We start from the raw sequence: 12,133 nt of genomic DNA on the forward strand, positions 1-12,133 counted from the left end.
ATGTAGAGTTGTAGAGTGAGAAAATAGAGAGAAACATTAACTTTGCTCTTCACTGTGATCACAGTTTCAAAGGCAATTTTGACAGACTGTCAAAGTTTTATTACAATGACTAATTTAAAAAGTCTTCCAATATATTGCTATTTATATAAATTGCTGTATGGTCTTTGTGTCCGTTTGAGCTCTTGCAGTTTCCCCAGTGCACTGAGGTTTCCCTCTTGTGGGAGTAAAGGGTCAACATCTCATTTAAAACATTTTGCTTAATATTATTTTCAATAGTTTCAGCATGGAGGTATTTTCCTGTCCATAATTCTACAATTTTTATGTCAGCATAATTTCAACACAAAGCATAGAATATGCCCTAAATCATTTACCTATAACAATTGTTAGGAACACACTATCATTCAAAGGTTCGGGGTCGGTAATTTTTTTTTATGTTTTCGAAAGAAGTCTCTTATGCTCATCATGGCTGCATTTATGTGATCACATACAGTAAAACAGTAATATTGTAAAATAGTATTACAATTTAAAATATAGCTGCAAGCAATGATGGCAGGCCCAAGCCATCAGCGCAATCACCACCAGTTTTTTGAGATCACGTTGACCGAGTTTGGTGCCAATCGGGTAAAAAATCTAGTATATCAAATTCCAGAGAATGTGCTTTTTACACAGCCCTGAATAGCCAACTTCTTGTTGGGCGGAGCCTATGGCATACAGTGCTTAATGTTGTTCAGCTCAATGAGATCTATGTGTATTGAGTTTCATATGAATAAGTCGAAGTATGTGTGAGATATACATCAAGTTTTCTGACTGCGTTCCAGGGGGCGCCAAAGTGCCCCTGTGTCACGACCGGGTACCAGCCTCAGCTGCGGCCTAATGGCAGGTGATTCCAGTGTGTGTGCCAATTTTCAAGAGTTTTTGATCATGTTAAGGCCCCCAAAAAGCCCGAAAGATGGGGGGAAAAAATCCATAGAAAAACAAGTGGGCCCTGCACCTTAGTGGCTTGGGCCCTAATAACTGTTTTCAATAATTTATTCTTGTGACTACAAAGGAACACTTTCCACTGATTTTCAGCAGCAATCACTTAAGTATTCAGTGTTTACTATTATCAATACTGAAAACGATGTGCTTCTTAATATTTTTGTGGAAACCATGACACATTTTTTATTATTATTTTATGAATAGGAAGTATAAAAACAGCATATATTTGAAATGGGAAGATTTTGCAAAAATGTTTTAACATCTTAATTTTAGGAAGCATTGAAATTGCATATGTAATATTGCATAGTAAAATATGATAAAAAAAAAAAAAAAAATTAGGTACTTAATGCTTCACCACTTCAGCCATTTTTAACACTTTTAATGGTTAAAAATTTGTTGTAGAGTGAACTGTGTATGTAGATGGAGATGGCAAACTCAAAAGATGAGTATAAATTTTTTTTATTATTTAGATGCAAGTATAATAAACATATTGTACTGTTAGAAGATAAATATTTACAATAGTTGCCTTGCAGTTGTTAGTGGAGAAAGCAGAGTCATTCCTCAATCACTGAATGAAAACTAAAACAAAAAAGCACTTCCTTAAACTCATGTTACAACACACAGTACTCTGCTTTGATCTTACAAATTTCCGGGAGGTAATAAAGGATTGTCTACTAAAAGTAAAAACAGACAACGTTTATTATCAGCACGTCAGTGGCCACACAGCACTACCAAACACCTATTGAAGGTTTAAATTATAATTAAAATTATTCAGACATCATTCGCTAAGAATGTAGCTGTGCTGGTACATGCCTGCCCTTCGAGAATGTCAAAGAGCACTGGTAAAGGTTTTCTTTCTCTGGGTCTCAGGTCTGGATCACATCCGTCAGAAAAGCTTGTTGTGGACAAGGTTTCGAAATTTCATTTCCATTCAATCACTGCAAAAGGGCAATTTACAAACCACACATTCCACTTCGGCATGCACATTTTGAGATATTGATTCCTAAAGTGGAATGGGAACAATTAGCAATTACAGTGTGTTAAAGCCAGGGAGCATTTAAAGAACATCCTGAGGGTTGAATATTATTCCACCGTCTCCATTCACCTATACAGAGATAAACAGAGTGAGCTTTACATTCAGGGATGATGAGAAACATCTGGAAACTCTCATCTTGATGAGGAAAATTAAAACACAGTCAGTCTACCATCAACTGTACATTAATGGACATATAGTTTCAGTCCGTTTCGCTGGCAAAGGTTCAAACGCTTTCTCGAATCAACGCGTAGACCTGTTTTGATTTTGTAAGCAGAAAAGCCTGGAGCTGTGAGAGCTAATTCAGCAAGTCCAGTCAACTCTGTGATAAAACAACTCGTGTGTGCATTTAAATACATTACATATGTAATTATACTAATGAAAAGTTGTACCACCACAAATCACTGCTGTATATTAATTCAACTTGTTTTTTTGTTTTTTTTTAAATACACAGAGCAAGACACATGGCTTGGACAAGGAGGTTTTCTCAGACATCAGACCGGCGCAAGGAACAAGATCACAATCTGCACAAACAAATCCTCAGATGAATATGCAGTAATCAAAATGCCATTCAATCCAATTAAGCCTTTATTATATTGGAAAGAGAGACGTGATTCATTTATAATCAACAGGCACCCGTCCACCAGTCCTTATATCATTGTTAATATACATACTGAAAAGCCACTTCTATCATGTACACGTGCAAAGAACCCCCGTTCTTGTATTTAAATGTGATCTCAAAAGAGGAAACCGTGAATATATTCTGTCAAGAAGTCACCCACACAGATGCATCACGCCCATTTGCTTAATAAAAGTCACAACGAAAGAAAAAGAGAGGCGTTCTACCATGGAAACTTAAAAATACTCTGCAATTAAAACAAATGTAGAGGAAGCAAAATGTGCACACACACATGTACTTGTAAAAGCCTGTTTATACTAGGCTGTGTTAACAAATGAATGATCCGCAAAGATCGTTTCCTCATTAGGTACACTTACTGACTCGGGTTCTACAGGTATGTTGCCGTGGCCACCGGCCTCTGTAAACTAAAAGCTTTGGAGAGGGAGGTGGCGTTGCGGGGGAGAAGCCGCCACAGAAGGCTTGTCATGCCTGTGAATGAGGATCATTCAAAAAGCGGCTCCAAGAGGCCTTCAACACAACATTCGGCTACGCTCCAAAAAAAGACATCAGAAGAAGATCTGTTTGGCATCTGAGGGATTCTGCTCCATTGGACAATATGGGCATTTAAGCCTGAGAAGAGAGAGTTTAAGACATTGTAAGCAAGGAATATCAGTATCAATACTGCATAAAAGGTTAATTTCTATACATTTATTTTGGTAACACTTTTTTACGGTGACCTAGTAACTATAGTAAACAGTAAAATTTGCATAACTGCAAGTAACTAACCTTAAACCAAGCCCTTACCCTTAGTACTTATTTGTGCAATTACACTGTAACCATGTCACCTTAATCTAAAGTGTAACCTTTATTTTATTTTTAACTGAAAACAACATTGAAGAACATCAATGAATGAAGCCCTTGAAATTAGTTTTAAAGGTGAAGTGTACATTTCTGAGTAAGTTATATCACAAAAAATGGATACCAGGGCACTGCTATGTGGTTGCTAAAGTGATCTGCATAATTTGTTGCTAGGGTGGTCCCAAGTCAAAAAGGCCCACTCCTGAATCTTACGAGATCATCAAATCCCTGTTGTCTCTGCACATTAAACTGACATGAGAATGTGTCAGTATAATCATGAATACAGTGGCACACTTTGGCCATCTAAGATGGATTTTGCAAATCCTAAAATTCTAGGCCAAAACCTGTAGTCTTTGATCACTAGTCTGACATGTTTGCCAACAGCTAATTAATGCCCACTGCAAAAAATTCTGTCCTCCAATGAGTTTCTTCCCATGTCAGAAGTTGAGGTTTTCTCATACGACAATCGTGAAATCAAGAAACATTAGGAGCAAAGAAAGTGATGACGCAATTAATGCGACAACAAATCACCAATTGCTCTACATACACTCTCTTTGTTTCATTTTTTTCTTTCAAGACAAGCCATGATCGAAGTTAACTCTAGAGATTTTGTTTGAGTTTTTATTTGCTAGCCACCATTTCAATTATGCGCGTGAATGTGGCTCACCTTCACCGACCGTGTCATGATTGATGATGTAAAACTCCGGGTAAGTCTTTTTGCATATGTACATTTTTAATGAGTCTGACATTAATGACAACAGAGATCTCAGAGTGTGACATGCTTTATAGCTGGGATCCTGTTCATACAGTCTTAAAAACTTAAAAATGATTTGCAATAATCTGTCAATCAACTACTGCTGTTAACAAGAACTGCAGACTGCACTTTAACCCTTGTTAAATAACCATTAGGTCCGGGGTCTGTTTGATGAAACTTTAAATGTAATGTAGAATGTAATGCATGTATCAGAGTCTTACTTTCCAGCATTGGTGAGTTTGTTAAGCGCATCTCTGGATATGACATGCCCACAGATGAGCTTCATGGGTGGATTGCTCTCTGATGTCTGCTGCCTCAGGATAGGACAGGCAAACACAGAGTGATACCAGCACTTCTTCCCCAGATCTATTTCAATCTAAACACACACACAGCAGGGATGAACAGATAAAGCATTCATGTGTTTGAAATTACAGCTGTTATTTATTAATAATTATAATTAACAGCTATATCAGCCAATTCTTGGCCAATAAAAGTAGTATCTTGCACCTATCAGACAGAGCAATTAGTCAAGTCAGCTGTAATCAAAATCTTGACTCATTTGTGTTTCAGTTTTCCATTTATAATAACTGAACAGTCTGAATAGGGAGATTAACAGAAATGGTCTAATTAGTAATTGGTGCATCCATTATTTAAATGTAAGCGTAAAAACAATTCATGTAAGAAACAGATTTCAACAAAAACTTTTAGAAACATTTGAAACCTTCAGAAAAAGGCATATCACTGTATAAAAAACCTTAAAGGGAAAGAGAGAGACCTACTGGCAACTCATCCTTATGTGTCCAAACACCACTGCACTGTCTCTGTTCAATAACCTGTTTGATGTTCATGAGCACAGGCAGTGCCATACAGCCGGACGCAAAACTGATGGAGAGTCAAAGAATCAAAACAGGATTTAGTAATGAAACATCAATCATTCAGTCTACGAAAAGGTTTTACTGTCAATACAAAGTTCAAAACATGTAAGCCTAAAACAGAATAGGTCTGTCAATCGATGAATTGAAATATAATTAATTATATGATATCCCAAATAACTACAGTTAAACATATACGTCAGTATATGATGAGGAAAGCCACCCATGAAGATAATCTACATTACCATTCAAAGGTTTGGAGTCAGTGCATTTTTTAAAGCAATTAATCATTTTATTCAACAAAGATGCATTAATTTGATTAAAAGTGAAATAAAGGACTGTCATAATGTTGCAAAAGATTTCTATTTCAAATAAATGCTGTTCTTTTTAACTTTCATCAAAGAATTCTGCAATTCTACTGAAGGTTAGAGTAATGGCTGCTGAAAATTCAGCTTTGCCATCACAGGAAATAAAACATTTAAAAACTGAAAACAGTTATTTTTGATAACTTTACTAATAAATTCAGTTTTAGTAAGCACAAGAGCCCTTTTTTCAAATTCGTTTAAAAATCTTACTAACCCCAAACTTTTAAATGGTGCATTATGCAGACAAGTAAAGCAGTGAATAGACATTAGAAAAAGAACAAGTTAAAACTTTGTAATGTTTACATTTTAAAAACATGCCTTGAGACACATGCGTTTTTATTCCATTCTATTGAGCACAATGTAAAATTTGCAGAGATTAATGAATTCAGTAGACATGAATTCATTAATTCAGTAGACATCTAATTATTGGTTAGGGGCCATATTGCAAATCCTACAGGAAGTGTAGAAATTTTAAGGACTTTTTTCGGACCTGACACTGAGTGGGGACTCCACAGAGAGTCCAAGCAGGGCGCAAGCATCTCGTGTGAAGATGTTACAGATCTCTGCCCACTGATCGGTCTCCAGCAGACTGCGGTACGGAGAGTTCTCGATCCCATGGCGGAGGTACACTAGACTACCCATTAAGATCTGAATATCTAGAAAGCACACACAAACAAGGGTCAAATATCATCAACACGGGTCGGGTAGTGTAATACAGAACAAAATAATTGCATCAGTGATGTTACTGGTAAAACAGCCTCAAAAGTGCTTCAGTTCCACCCATATGTTTACAAAACAAAAGCCTAATAGTGGTTCAAGAGTGTTTTTTCCATGAATTCTGGACTGAACCTTTCCTCACCTCTCTGATGCTGCGAGGCAAACGGTTGGAAATGCCGTGCGTACTGTAAAGCTTCCTGCTGTTTGCTGATGCCCCCGTTGAGCAGGCTGATGAAATAGAGTCTGTGAAGCTTGAACTCAAGGGTGCTGTTCAGATCCAGCAGCCGCTGACGGTTTGTCACCGCCCACCTACCACAGCAATCATAAAACCAAACAAAAATTACAACTAGTAATCTTAAATTAAAGTTACAACTAGTAATCTTAAATCTACAATCCACATATTCAAGCCACACCCAAAACAGTTACGGATAGATACACTACCCATCCAAAGGTTTAGGGTCAGCATGATAATTAATGTTTCTGAAAGAAGTCAATTATGTTAACCAAGGCTGTATTTATTTGATCAAAAATGATTTATTCCTGTGATGGCAGGATTTTCAGCAGCTATTACTCCAGTATTCAGTGTCACATGATCCTTCAGAAATTATTCTAACATTCTGACTTGTTAGCAAAAAAAAAAATTCTTATCAAAGTTGAAAACAGTTATGCTGCTTATTATTATTACAGAAATATTTTGTGACATTATAAATACTGCTATATATATCTGTCACTTTTAATTACGGTCCCCAAACTTTTGAAAGGCCATGCACATGAGGGAAAAAAAAATTAACAAATAAAAGTGGGAAGTAGAAAACAGGATGCGACACATACTCTAAAGCTGGTCTGAGACCTTGTGTTCTTAAAGCCTCTAAAATGCGGTTGAGCTCCAGAAATGGCTGTTTCATGCTCATGTCAATAACTACACCAGACTCCTGTGAAGTCAGATTAAAACACTACATGTTAGTGCTAGGAATAAAATGTCAATAAAATTCTATCTGAAAATCTCATAACTTATGAACCTAAATGTGAATTACAGCAATGTTTACAGAAATGCAGACAAATTTTTCTAGTATTTAATAATAATACAAAAAAAAAAAAGAAATCCGGCAGAGGTCCTCTGCAACACTCAACATGCCTTGTCGATACAGATGTTCTACGATGGTTTCACTGAGGTATTTCTGCCTCTCTGGAGAGTCCCAGACATTCTCAGCTACAACTGCACTCACCTCCGCATCAAAATTCTGTGCAAGAGAACAGCATTTAAAACAAACATATTAAACCACATAACACAATACTTTGAGGTGATTGATGTACTAAAGTAAATTAAACAACAAGTCTAATTTTATCATCAAATAGGTACAGATTTTTCACTTTTAACAAACAGAAAATGTAGAAAGCAACCACAAACGACTGGGAAAAGAGAAGAAGAACAGGATTGGGAATGTCACCTGTATTTATTCGATGAAATTTATTCAGACAAACATAATATATTTTATCTTTCTTTAGTACGTTTTATTTTGTTTTTATTTAAAAATTATTTATTTGAATTTTACATTTCTACAATTTAAATATTTATTCACTTTTCCTCAACATTTCATAAACAACCCCCAGTTTGGGAGACCCTGACTGATAAACTGTTGTTTACGGGATACTCCACCCCAAAATGAACATTTTGTCATTAATCCCTTACCCCCATGTCATTCCAAACCCTTTAAAGCTTTGTTCATCTTCAGAACACAATTTAAGATATTTTGGATGAAAACCGGGAGGCTTGAGACTGTCCCATAGACTGCCAAGTAAATAGCGGTGTCAAGGTCCAGAAAAGTTATGAATGTCATCATCAGAATACTCCATCTGCCATCAGACGTGCAATCTGGGTTATATGAAGCGACGGGCACACTTTTTGTAAGCGAAGAAAACAAAAATAATGACTTTATTCAACAATTCCTTTGTCGACAGTCTCCTTTGTGTCTCTCCATATCACCGTATGCTGCGTATACTCTTCTGTGTCATCTGCGCCACAAGGATGCACGGTTTCTACGTGCATTTAGCTTTGATTTGAAATAAAACATTTTATTTTTGTTTTCTTCGCTTACAAAACGTGTTCCCGTCGCTTCATATAACCCAGATTGCACGTCTGATGGCAGATGGAGTATTCTGATGATGACTTTCATATCTTTTCTGGATCTTGACACTGTTATTTCTTTGTCAGTCTATGGGACAGTCTCAAGCCTCACGGTTTTATTGAATTTTTTGTTATATTGAGTTGTGAAGTCTGGCAGAACATTTAAGGGTTTTGGAACGACATGGGGGTAATTATGGGGGTGATTAATGACAAAATTTTCATTTTGGGGTGGAGTATCCCTTTAAATGTAATATTCTTTTAATATTTGATTGAATTAAACTGAACAACAGCGTAAACAATTAAGACTGCAAATTCTTACTCGGTCAATTGCTTTCCCCACTTTCGACACACTACCATGGATGTCTTTGTGCCTTGAAGCAAGCATCTGCACAGTTTCTTTGATTTCCTTGCAGCACTGGGCCATTGTTTGATGGAGCACTGACAAATCTGCATCTTGAACACCTAGAGTTGAAACGGAGTGATGATGAAATATAACAACTCGGTGAACTTTGATCAAAACAGACATATGCTACTGTGACTCAGCTCTATAACAGAGTTATGCTTATATAACCATCTACAAATCTAACGTGTGGGCTAGAGGTTATACAGCTAAATGCAGTTTTTCCTGTGTTTTTGTATGTTTGTTTGCACTGCAGGCTATTATTTATGCAGGCATCTAAAGTACACCTATTGTTCATGACTTAACGTCACTGAATTGGCTTTTTTCAAAGCTTTAAAAGCACTTGGTTGACTTTGTCCTCCTCCTCTTTAGACTTGTTTTCATGTACACACACTGACATATGAATCCCTCTATCACACAAATTGATAACTCACAACACTGTTTTTTATTAAATGCAAGATATGAACTCAAAATTCTGAGAAGAAAAGTCTGAATAAACTTACAAATCTCAGAATTTACAGAAAAAAAATTCAAGATTTGTTAGATAAAGTTGCAATTACCTTTTTTATCCTATGGCAGAAACAAGATTTCATATTGCACAGTGTCTCTATACTTATTCACATATTTTCTGCCATGTGAGTCATTCAGATGAGTCACCATGCCTTAATTTCATCAATTACCCATGGCTGTTTTATTGCCTAAGGTACAGATACCGAACTACTAGATGCTCATATTGTACCAAAGCAAAAATTTTGGTATCCAAAGGAATTCTAAACTCACCATAGGCAACCAATCGACTCCTCAGCTCACAGACGTTCCTCAGGAGTTCATCCAGCCTTTCCTCTGACTGATGTCCATATGTGACAAACCTGTGTAGCACCTTCTCGAGCTCCCGTTCCACACACGCACACTGCTCCATCAGCACAGCGTTACAGCTTATACGCACACAAAGTCCTGCAAAACAGTAAAAAAAAAAATAATAAATCAACCTCATATAAAGATTAAAAACCTACTTCTTTATAAACCCTGCATAGATCTTGTGTTCTATAGTTTGTCCGTTCCAGGTATTACTAGAAAAAAAAAATAATAATATAAACTTGTCAAACTGTGCGAACAGTGTGGTTTGGTCAATCATGACACACAAAGAATTACAGCAGAATAGTAGTTTAATAATTATGTTTTTTATAAATGGCTTGATTTTTTTCAAGCTCTTCAGAAGAGCTTGTTTTTCAAATTAATTTGTTAGTGTCATATGTTTGAATGATATGAATCATCACCATATGAATAATCTCCAAAGCTGACAACTTGTTTGCATGACTGAGTGCTGATTAAGTCAAGCCAATGGGTCAGTGAATGATTTCCAGGGATAACAAGATCTGACTAAAAATCTGAGCCAAAGTCTGACTCATAAAACAAACAAATAATAATAATAATAATAATAATAGAATCTAGTCTTATGGTTTCTTGATTATAGACAACACCTAAAAGTGTCGTTTCAAAATAAGCAGATCACTCAAAAATATAATGTCAAGGATTTAGGTTTGCAGGCCCGTTGTCATAAAAATAAAGAGCCTAAAAAGACTGAAATGCTTTGTACCCACCTAACCTTAACTGAAATAAAATGTCACTCTAAAAAGCATTACTGTATAATCGCATAATTAATTAGTCATAAAGAACTCTGAATGAAAAAAATATGAATACACTCCTTTGAATTTAGTTTAAAACAAATGTATAAAAGCCTCTGCCAGGATCAGGGCTATGCAGCCTAAACACAGCAAAACTGTAAGTTACAACAGCTACAGCTATTATTCTCAACTTGTTTTAACGGTTTAAATAATACACTGCAATTACATTTATGTCTAACTAAAGAAAACTGTAAAAATCACTAAAAATGTGACTTGAAATGAGAAACTGTTTGATCAAAACAATCAGTTAGCTTGTTAGCATAACCGGGAATCCATCTAGCCATAACAACGAGTCTAAAACTCGGAAATTCAGCATGTATTTTGACACAAACGACGCTATTAAAATCATGTCAGTCTAGTACTGACCTCGAACGATTTTTAGAAGACTATATCAAACGCGTAAATTAAATAATACATTATGTTCTTGCCTGTTTTTGACACCGCTTCACCAGCAGACGTCCCTGAAGCGATGCACTAACTGCTCGACGCTCTGCTGCCACCTGCGGCTCGGAGGACTACATGGTTTTACCTCAATGGTAAGATCGACAAAGCACAAACACGTTTGAGACGTAAGTTACAAAAATGAAACCGGCCCATGTGTCATTTGTACTTACGGTAAGTACAAGTGACACATGGGCCAGTTTTAATGGTCTTAGCTGGTTTAGGTGGTTTCCAAGTCTTACTAGTTGAAAAGTGTCTATAAAACCAGTCAACAGGCTGTGAACCAGCTAAGACCAGCACACCATAAGAAATCTAGTTCAAAACAAACAAAGGTTATTAAAACAACTGTTAAATAAGAAGGTAGCTTATTATAATAATGACGTCCTAACTCAAAGGGACATTCAAAGACAAGTTAAAAGGTAAATGAATGTAAACAAGGCCCTATACAAGGCCCTGTGTGGGGGTGGGAGGTTAGAAACCATTCCAAGGGCCCTACGAGAGAGATAGATGTGTATTGATTTTAGGAAAGAATCCTCAGCGAGTGACCGTTCAGAGTGTTGAGGAGTATAAATACCTTGGGTTAACTAGCTGTGAACAAAAGGGGTCAGAAAAGACTATACGTTCATTGGTGTAATTTAATGCAAGCCTTCCACATTAAAAGTATTTTTAGAATTCTTTTATTGAAAGTGTTTTCACTTTTTGTGTCTCTTGCTGGTTTGGGAAATGCAATGGTGGACAAAAACAGTTGGCTGAGGAAAGTTAAAAGTTGTGAGCAAATTCTATGTTATACCTAGAACAAATTTATCAAACTAGATGCCTTTGTAAAGTTATGAAAATTACGTCTGATCATAGGCGCCCACTGTATGACGAGTTTAAACTTTTGCCTTCAGGTGGAAGATTTTAGAATTCCAGTGTTTCTTAAAACCTACCACAGGCAGTGAAAGAGCCTTTTTTTTAAACTGAGCGGGTCTCAGGAATTAGTTTAAGGGATTGTTTTTTTTTTTTTTTTTGTAGCTATGTTGGTACTACTACTACTACTATATTGTAACGTATAACAGGTTTTTACAACTATAACACTAGTTTTATTTGTGGTATGAAAATGCACGCTGGTCTTCAATAACACGTCATGTTAAAAACAAGGAAAGTGTCTAAGATAGCATTTGTATACAAATATGCAATGCTCTATTGATTGTGTAATTATTTGATCAAGGAAACATTAATTGTCAGCAATTATTGTTTTTGCATTTTAATTTAAAAGCTCAGCATTTATTTACTATATCTGGTTC

General features: G+C 36.2%; 1 protein-coding gene across 1 annotated transcript; it reads right to left on the reverse strand.

The window, feature by feature from the left end:
• Window positions 1-1,421: 1,421 nt before the first annotated feature.
• LOC109066221 (E3 ubiquitin-protein ligase RMND5A-like) lies at window positions 1,422-10,877 on the reverse strand. Its single transcript, XM_042770001.1, has 10 exons — window positions 10,773-10,877; window positions 9,502-9,675; window positions 8,641-8,783; window positions 7,304-7,437; window positions 7,028-7,132; window positions 6,339-6,505; window positions 5,970-6,135; window positions 5,022-5,124; window positions 4,464-4,618; window positions 1,422-3,260 (listed from the first exon to the last, which is right to left on the reverse strand). Exons 5-10 carry the CDS (start codon window positions 7,105-7,107, stop codon window positions 3,197-3,199), a joined length of 735 nt encoding a protein of 244 aa, XP_042625935.1. The 5' UTR covers window positions 7,108-7,132; window positions 7,304-7,437; window positions 8,641-8,783; window positions 9,502-9,675; window positions 10,773-10,877; the 3' UTR covers window positions 1,422-3,196.
• Between the last annotated feature and the right edge of the window lie 1,256 nt (window positions 10,878-12,133).

This window comes from Cyprinus carpio, chromosome A14, assembly GCF_018340385.1.
Source record: "Cyprinus carpio isolate SPL01 chromosome A14, ASM1834038v1, whole genome shotgun sequence".
Lineage (NCBI taxonomy): Eukaryota > Metazoa > Chordata > Actinopteri > Cypriniformes > Cyprinidae > Cyprinus > Cyprinus carpio.

Bases quoted from the DNA above. Each gene is read 5' to 3' on its own strand.
- LOC109066221 (XM_042770001.1), bottom strand. From the start codon at position 7,107: ATGAGCATGAAACAGCCATTTCTGGAGCTCAACCGCATTTTAGAGGCT. The intron at 6,136-6,338 runs GTGAGGAAAGGT...TGTGCTTTCTAG, and splicing joins TGCCTCGCAGCATCAGAGAG to ATATTCAGATCTTAATGGGT. The intron at 4,619-5,021 runs GTAGGTCTCTCT...GTGTGTGTTTAG, and splicing joins CACATAAGGATGAGTTGCCA to ATTGAAATAGATCTGGGGAA.